Source organism: Malurus melanocephalus, unplaced genomic scaffold (assembly GCF_030028575.1).
Source record: "Malurus melanocephalus ecotype Western Australia unplaced genomic scaffold, MMel_1.1 scaffold_1029, whole genome shotgun sequence".
Lineage (NCBI taxonomy): Eukaryota > Metazoa > Chordata > Aves > Passeriformes > Maluridae > Malurus > Malurus melanocephalus.
In genome coordinates this window covers 44,296-53,165 of record NW_026624261.1, presented here as the reverse complement: position 1 = coordinate 53,165, position 8,870 = coordinate 44,296, and the positions used below count along the sequence as shown (strand labels likewise).

Genomic DNA, 8,870 nt, shown 5'->3' with positions numbered 1-8,870 from the left:
GGGCAGTTTTGTCTCTGGCACAGCAAAACAAGAATCTGAAAGGTCCTCAAGCACTGAACATGGCATCTACACCCTCTCAGTGGCCTCACAGCGAGGCCCCAAGGACATGTGGGATTGTCACCRCCTCACACAGCAGCATCAGTTAGATCCAGGGATGCAAAAATCAGGACAGGATGACCTGGCCCACACAAACCCATCATTCCCACCCCTCAATCCCCAGAACTGTCAGTCCCATCTACCCTGGTGTAAAASAGCAGAGAGTATCAAAGTCTGGGATAAATATTCCTAAGAGGAAACCACACCATTGGGACATTTCTCCCCTAATTTAGGAAAGAATCCCAACTGGTGGATTGGCCAGGACAGGCAGAGGGGAAAGACTGGCACCCAAAAGACACCCTGACACGATGGCCTGTCATGCACAGGCTGCAAGGAGTCTCGCTGCTTGAAAACCTGGATATTCAATGTTTGGATTCTTTGGAGATCTTTCCATTCCCCCTCTCTTATCAGCTTTAGAGTAACTCCTCAAAATGCAAGAAGAGTTGAAATTCTGTTTGGAAAAAAGAAAATAAATTAACAGAGACTTGATTTTTCTGCCCCTGAGAAAAAGACCAGAAAACATGTTCATACTTCCACTTCTCCTGTGTAAAGTTTTGGATAAAACTAAGGATCGACTCCAAAATGTAATTAGCAGAGCAAGTCTTCTTTTCAAAGAAGAAAAAATAARARGTATTTAAATATTTCAAGTATTCTRGTGTCTTCTTTTACYCTCTATTCAATTTGAAAACTTTCTCCAACCAACACAGTCACAAGCAGAAACACCCACCAGCTCTTTAATTTTCCAGCCTTTCTCTGGYGTGCTCAAGATAAGTTATCTTCTCAACACCTGCCTTATTTCTTTAACCAGTTAGAGTGAAAAATTCCTGTTTGAGACAAGAAAAAAGAAAAAAAAAAAGCCAACCAAAACCCAACTATTTCAACTTAGTTACAACTGGAACTTTGGAAACAAAGTTAAAAGCTAAAGAAAAGCACCTTTCAAGCAGTGTTACATTAAAACACTTCAGCTGTGAGGTATCAAAGGCTAAAAGCAAAACTTAATCTGGTTTAAAAACCTGTCTGGCTTTAGACAACTCAAAAGCTGAAATTAAAACKCTGCAGCTCCTCAGTCCTGCAGGACTCAGACACCTGCAGCTCCACAGCCACTTGTAACCACAGAACCCAACAACTCCAGCACAATCCTCACCTCAATAAAAAATCCACAGGGAAATTAAAATCCTCAGAAACCAAACCTTACAGAGCCAAGCTGAGCTTTTTGCAGTCCAGATATTCCAGAGGCAGATGCCCAAGGACTCGGGTCTCCCTTCCAATGAATGGTGGCCACGTGAAAGCTTCCCTGGAGAAGTYGCTTCTCTCCGTCAGCTGCTCCTTCCCAGCCGCACCCCCAAACCACGAACCCACACCGAAGGAAGCCAAAAACTTGAGAAAGAGTTACCTGAGGTGCCCGGGGTCAGCAAACACTGCAGGTATTTGTTCATGCTGGAGCTGCCCGCTGCTGCCGAGACGCCCCGGCAGGGGCTGGAGCAGCATGCGGTGCCCGGCTGCTGACACAGCACTTTGTGGGAACTGGGGCAGGACCTGCCCGAGTCCCGCCTTCACCCTCGTGTGCTCCCAGCTCGGTTGGGCTCGGGGTGTCTGCAGGGCTTATCCCACCCTGTTCCTCTTTCCTAGCACTGCTCCCGTCACCTTGGAGGTGTTTCTAACCTCCTCCTCCTGCTCTCCCCACTCCCCAACTGCAACTGCTTTTGGCTTGGTTAGGGTTCCACACACTTCCCCAAACATCCATCCCCCGGTCCCACTGTGCTCCCAAACACCTCTCAGCTCTGCTGCCCACGCTGTGCCAGCAGGAGGAGGTGCCAGGGCTGGGGCACAGCCTGGTGAACCAGCCCGGCGCCTCTGCCTCRCCCGGCGCAGGGAACACGCTCCAGGAAGCCCTGGATTAAGGAATTRTGCTCCCCACTGAGGCGGCAGGGCTTGGCTAGAATTAAAAACATAAATCAGTGAAAGTGTTCAAATGTCAGGGGAGATATCCCCCAGCGGAGAGGGAGGTGCTGGGGGAGCACACAAAGGGCTCCTGGGTGGGTGGGGAGGAGCCGGGCACTCACCAGCGCTGGCACAACTCCAGCYGTGCCAAACCCAAAATCCTGCTGGCTTGGTGGAGATCTGCTTCCACCTCCTGCTTTTCACACATCTGGGACTGAACCACGTGGGGAGACTCAGACTCGGGGCTGAATTTCCCCACAGCCACACAGAGACCGAAAGTGGGAAGCGACCTGTGAGGCCACCCTGAAATCCCGGCACATCGGGCACCTGCACCTGCCCACCCACAGGAAACTGCCTCAACTGACAGCACAGGGAAACCACCACAAATCCCAAACTGCTGAAAAGATACATCCTGACCTCACCATCAATTGATTTTTCACTCTTCGTTTCAAAACTTGGTTAAAAATAAAACCCACTGGTGGCATTCTGGTAATTACTGTCCTAAAAATAATATGGGGGGAAAAAGCAGAATTGAAGCCCCCTCCCTGTTCAGACTGGAACAGTCAGCACTGAACACCTCCTTTGCTCTGTCAGTGAAATGTTACTGAAGGCACTTCACGGGTTTCCACTTCTGCTGTAGCAAATACAAACACAAGATAATCAGCTCTTTGCTGAGATGATCCTGTACAACATCAACTACAGGAAGGAAAACACATGGGGAAAGACCTTTTTTCCATCCTTTCTACACATGGTGTGAAGCTGCCCTGCAATGTGAGTCACTTTAAGGGTCTGAATCCAGCCTGTGCCGAGGCTGCTCCCACCAAACAGGCACAGCCCCTCAGCAAAGTGCTGTGTGAGGAACCTGAAAACGGCCCTGATCCTGTAGTGATGTATGGGATGATTAAAATAGGGTATAACATTTAAATATTCTCTCTTGGTTTTAGCAATATCATAAAATCATAGAACACCCTGAGTTGGAAATTATCTACAGGGATCATCCAGTCCATGCCCTGGCCCTGCCCAGACCCCCCAACAGCCCCACCCTGTTCATCCCTGGCAGCGCTGTCCAAACGCTCCTGCAGCTCTGGCAGCCTCGGGGCCGGGACCATTCCCTGGGGAGCCTGGGCAGTGCCAGCACCCTCTGGGGGATCACCATGGTCACAGCCATCCCATGTGGCTGCTTTTGGGCAGAAAAAAAAGGTGAAGTGCCTCCCAGCACCAGGGACAGGATCCAGAGTTCAGGCTGTGGAAATAAGCCCAAGGATTTCTCCACACTTGACCTGAACCCAAGTGTTGCAGCAGCTCAGTCTGTGTGAACCACATAGAGGAGCAAATCCACAGATTTGACCCAGCTCTAACCTGCAAAGTTTTGTACATCCAAAGAGAAAATCCACACAGCAAGAAAACCGCCCCACAAAAAGCTTTGGACCACAACATAAAACTCCTGAGTAACTCAGCGTGCCCCACTGCAGAATGAAGTACTTCAGGCAGGGTGCTGAAAGCCTGGCTCTTCCCATCTCACATGAACACAAGGATCAGGACTCAGGGCAGTGGCTGGAGCTGTGTCAGGGCTTGGGATGGATCTCAGGGAAAGGTTCTTCTGTCCCCAGAGGGTGCTGGCACTGCCCAGGCTCCCCAGGGAATGGTCCCGGCCCCGAGGCTGCCAGAGCTGCAGGAGCGTTTGGACAGCGCTGCCAGGGATGAACAGGGTGGGGCTGTTGGGGGGTCTGGGCAGGGCCAGAGGTTGGACTGGATAATCCCTGGGGGTTCCTCCCAGCTCAGGATGTTCTGGGGTTCTGTGATCAGAGGAGACAAAAGAGCTCAGAGCTCCAGACCTGGAAGCAGCTTTCTGCTCTGGGTTCAAAATCATCCACCTCCAAAACACCCCCTGACAGCATCAAACCAGCAAACCAGGGCTGCCTTCCTTAAGATATTTATGAAGAGCTGTATTATGCCTCTTTTATGTCTTTCAGCATACTCAGGACCTCGACTTTAAAGAGAGACCTATTTTTCCCCTCTACAGCTCTTGAAAAGATGCTTTTAGGACTGAAGGCAGCTCTTCCCTCCTCCTTACAGCGCACGCTTTCAAAGCACTTCACACGCATTCAATAATCTTTTCATCCTGTTCTGAAGCAGGTGGGTTTTAGTCGTCTCAGAGATAGAAAAAGCACTTCAGCCAAGTCAGGATGAGAATTTGCAATCTCCAGATTCCCAGTCCTGGACAGAAAACATCCCATCAACCCCAGCCCCTCCCTCAGTGCTCAGCCAGCACAGAATTTTCACAAACCTCCAAGGCAGCACAGGCAGATCCCTGCAGTAAAACACGGGAATAGATTTCCCACACCARGCATTCCACATTTTAGACCCCAGTTCAAAATGCCCCACACACCAGTTCCATCCTCTCTGAACACATTTGTATTTGTGGAGCTGCTTCCATAGAGGAAGGAAAGGGAATAGCTGACACATCCAGACAGCAGCAGATGGGAAACTCAGTCCTCCTGCTCCTGCAGATCCTCCAAGGGGCACAGAGGGCTCTTCACCACTGTCCCCCAGTGCCTGCAAGGACACAAGCACTGCATGACAAACACAGATCGTGTTATGAACATCTGGACCTTGGGAAGTCTGGAACGGTGAGGGTGGGCAGAAAAAGGCAGGGGGGACACAGTGCTGTGTCCCACTAATTCCTCTTTTCACATCCTCTCTGCTCCACCTGGCACGTGTCCACAGCCCCCACCTCCCACAACCTGCCAGGGCCAGCTCCACWCTGTTTTCAAAAGCTCCTTTCAAAGCTACGAAATTGCACCAAGAGTTTTGGGGTTCCTGCCAGTCCTCSGGTGATCCTCAAACATCAAAGCCTGCCCCAGCCTCAAATCAATATGCTTAGCAGGCTGCTGCTTTAGATGTTATCTTTTTTTTTTCTAAGCACCAACCCAGAAAACACCAATCCATGCTGTAGCTCTTGGTGTAGAAACCCACCTGCCTTGGCAAAARATGACGCTTTTAAAGCTTTTTTATCGAGTGATGTGATTAAATAGGTCAGCTCTGCCCAAGTGCACGGTTAGAAGGCTACTTCAAAACAAGCCAGGCAGCTCTCCTGGCAGGGAGTGAGTCCTGGGGGATGGAGAAGCTGCTCCCAGAAGATGGTTGCCTGGTTCTGGCTGAGCTACTACACCCTCTAGTGTAAATCCTCCAGATCCTTCCAGCCAACAGGAGCTTCAGGCAGGCAGGGAAATGACAGGAGCATTTCAACCAGAATCCTTCCCAGGAAGCCAAGCCAAGGCACTGCCTGCAAAGTAACTGCAAAGTGTCTCCTGCTCCTACGGAAATCAGGACCATTTTGTGGCCTGCTGGAGTCTGTTCTAAAAGCCTGAGATTGCAGCAGGGCCATCGCTGATCTCCCATGTCTCAGCTGGAATCAYKGAATCCCAGACTGGTTTGAGCTGGAAGGGAYWWTRAAKCCCATCCAGTGCCACCCCTGCCATGGCAGGGACMCCTCCCACTGTCCCAGGCTGCTCCCAGCCCCAATGTCCAGCCTGGCCTTGGGCACTGCCAGGGATCCAGGGGCAGCCACAGCTGCTCTGGGCACCCTGTGCCAGGGCCTCCCCACCCTCCCAGGGCACAATTCCTTCCCAATATCCCAYCCATCCCTGCCTCTGGCACTGGGAAGCCATTCCCTGTGTCCTGTCCCTCCAGCCCTTGGCCCCAGTCCCTCTCCAGCTCTCCTGGAGCCCCTTCAGGCCCCAAAAGGGGCTCTGAGCTCTCCCTGGATCCTTCTCCTGTCCAGGTGAGCACCCCCAGCTCTCCCAGCCTGGCCCCAGAGCAGAGGGGCTCCAGCCCTGCAGCATCTGTGTGGTTTTCTCTGGACGTGCTCCAACAGCTCCACGTCCATCTCATATTCAAGGCCACAGGGCTGGGGCAGCTCTGCAGGTGGGGTGTCATCACAAAATTAACATTACACAATGGCTGGAGGCCAACCCTGAGCTGAGACAGAACTCACAGATCCCAGTTACACCAGCCATGCCATGTGCTGGATGCCAGGAGCTTGGGCAAGAGGGAGGAACAGGCTCTGAGCTGACTGCAGGGAGCAGGAGGCAGTGGCTGGAGCTCAGCCTCGTGATCCTGCTTCTTTCACAAGTGGCAGAAACTCCTCCTTGGGAAACCAGGCCCACACTAGGGGTTTTATTTGCTAAAAAAGTCTCTTCTCTAAGTGCTGYAGATTAGGTTGGATATCAGGAAAAATTCCTTCACAGAGAAGGTTGTCAAGCACTGGCATAGCCTGCCAGAGAAAGGAACAGAGCTGGATCTGGAGCCCCAGGAGAGGCTGAGGGAGCTGGGAAAGGGGCTCAGCCTGGAGCAAAGGGGGATCAGGGGGGACCTTGTGGCTCTGCACAACTCCCTGACAGGAGGGRGCAGCCGGGGGGGTCGGGCTCTGCTCCAGGGAACAGGGACAGGAGGAGAGGGAACGGCCTCAGGCTGGACCAGGGGAGGGTTAGGTTGGAAATTGGGGTAATTTCTGCATGGAAAGGGCTGCCAGGCACTGTCACGGGCTGCCCAGAGCAGTGGTGGAGTCCCCATCCCTGAAGTGTTCAAACAACCGTGGATGTGGCTCTTGAGGACACGGGTCAGTGGTGACCACGGTGCTGCTGGTTGAAGGTTGGATTTGATGGACTTGGGAGAGCTTTTCTCACCTTAATCCCATGACTGCAAGTAAACTCTTACTCCCCAAAACAACTCAGGCTGCTTCTCCTGGGTCTCTGACACACCCAGGCCAGGCCTWGCAAGACCTTGGGGTATTTTCAATGCCCTTCACACTCAGCTCTGACACCAACACTTCCAGCCAGCAATGGGAACTGGAGACACTCTCCAGGGGCACCCTTTTCAAACCCCTTTCCCTTCCTCATTTCAAACCCCAAATTYAACCCCAGCTATTGAGCACAGCAGCACCTGGTGCAGACCAAAATGAACAATTTCAGTTCCAAAACCAGCACTCTGCAGATATTTAAAGACACACAGGAACAGCACACTGAAAGATAATTATAAAATCATCTAAAGAACCATCCTAAAGTGTTCTAGAGAGCTTTAAAAATTCAAAAAGAGCACTGAAATCGGCAAAAAAAAATCTGTCCTTCTAACAATTATCTGCCTGTGACAGCCTTGAGAATGTTTCTTTTATTTTAAACAAAGCTAGTGCTAGTGGTAAGTTGGCCTGGTAACCAGAAGACACCAAGAATCAATCCTCTTCCAAACTTATGAGCAACCCAAAGTTAAGCAAGCACCCAAAACCCAAAAGTTGGGCTTTGTTTTGGCAATTTCTGCCTGAGATTATTAGAGACCGTCCATATCAGCATCATTATCCCATTATATCTAACAGAAATGACAAAGCTTTAACAAAAAGAAAGCCAGCAGGGTTCTTCTAGGGAGAAGAATGAAAGCTTTTTTTCTCCCAATAAATCAGCAGAGCAGCAAATAATGTGCATAAATAAAATGACAAGAGTTGCTGGAAGAATGGACAACAATAGTGGACTATTGTGGGTTCCTTCCAACTCAGGATATTCCATGACTGTCTGATTCACTGGGTTTTTTTTTTGTGCCAGGCTGCCTTGGAGAAGCCTGTCAGTGCTCTGTGCCACACAAACCCCTCACAGAGCTGCCTGGCTGACCACAGCCCCCCGGAGCCCCGCAGCACCGGGGGAACACTCCCGGCTCCAGGCAGCTCCTGCAGGGATCTAACGGCCCGGGAGCCGTCAGCAGTTTTGCAGTTGGGCGCTGACACCTCAGCGCCACGTGAGCCGAGCGCCTGGAGCGACAAAGAACGGGACCAGGGCAGCGCTGCCCTCCTGCAGCTCGGGCTGTCCCCGGACACTCCGGGAAGCTGCTCCCCACCACCCCGTGTCCCACGGCAACGGTGGGATCCGACCGATCCCATCGGCTCCCGTCGCTCTCTCACCGGGTGGGGCTGAAAAGCTCCTTCAAACCTCCCCCGGAGGGAGGACGAGGTGACAGCTCAGGGCCAGGCAGGGCTGGGCACAGAGCGGAGGGACGGGAGGGCTGCACCGGGTGATACCGAGACCCCCGTGGGGTCATCGCAATGGAGAGGGGCTCAGGGRAGCGATCCCGGGGCGCAGGAGGCAGATCTGGGCCGTGAAAGGTGGGCAGGCGGTAGAGGAGGAGGCCGGGCCCGGGCCTGCCCTTGCCGGGATGGAAACACACGGGACGGGGGGGGCGGCGGCGGGCCCGGGCTGGGGGCGGCAGGGACAGGAACAGCCACAGCCCAGGGCAGGGGGTCGGGGAAAGGTGAGGGGGGACCACGGCCTGGCCGGGCCGGGCCGTACCTGCGCCGTGTCCCAGCGGGAGCCCCACGCTGGGGTCGCCCGAGGTTCCGGAGGCTCCGCACGGCGCCGGGGCCACCGGGGGGTGCCGGAAGTGGCAGTAGGGCCTGCGGCACCCCCGGCCCGGCCCCGACCCCCCGGCGTTGAGGAACGGGCAGTCGATGCCGCGGAAGTAGCCGGTGGATCTGAGCATCCCGCCGGCTGCGGGGCGGGAGCGGGGCCGGGCGGGCGGAGGAGCCGCGGGCGGCTGGGACGCGCTCCCGCCTCACACGACAGGTACCGGCCCCGCCGCCATCTTGGGAGCGCCGGGCGCGGCGGCGAGGACCCCTTGACGCCACTGCCCGCACAGGGCTGCCCGCAGCGCGCCTGACAGCGGGGCGGGGCGGGGCCGGGGCGGCGCTGAGGGAGGGCCGGAGCTGCCACAGAAATCCCCGAATATCCTGAATTGGGAAACACCCGTAAGGATCATCCAGCTCAGCCCCTGACCCTGCCCAGACCCCCCAA

At 53.9% G+C, this 8,870-nt stretch overlaps 1 protein-coding gene across 1 annotated transcript in view; it reads right to left on the bottom strand.

The window, feature by feature from the left end:
• REXO1 (RNA exonuclease 1 homolog) overlaps positions 1-8,691 on the bottom strand; it is a 50,108-nt gene extending 41,417 nt beyond the window's left edge. The window contains 1 exon segment of the mRNA XM_057386677.1: positions 8,370-8,691. Coding sequence (XP_057242660.1) covers positions 8,370-8,559 — 190 coding nt within the window. The 5' untranslated portion in view covers positions 8,560-8,691.
• Positions 8,692-8,870: the final 179 nt, after the last annotated feature.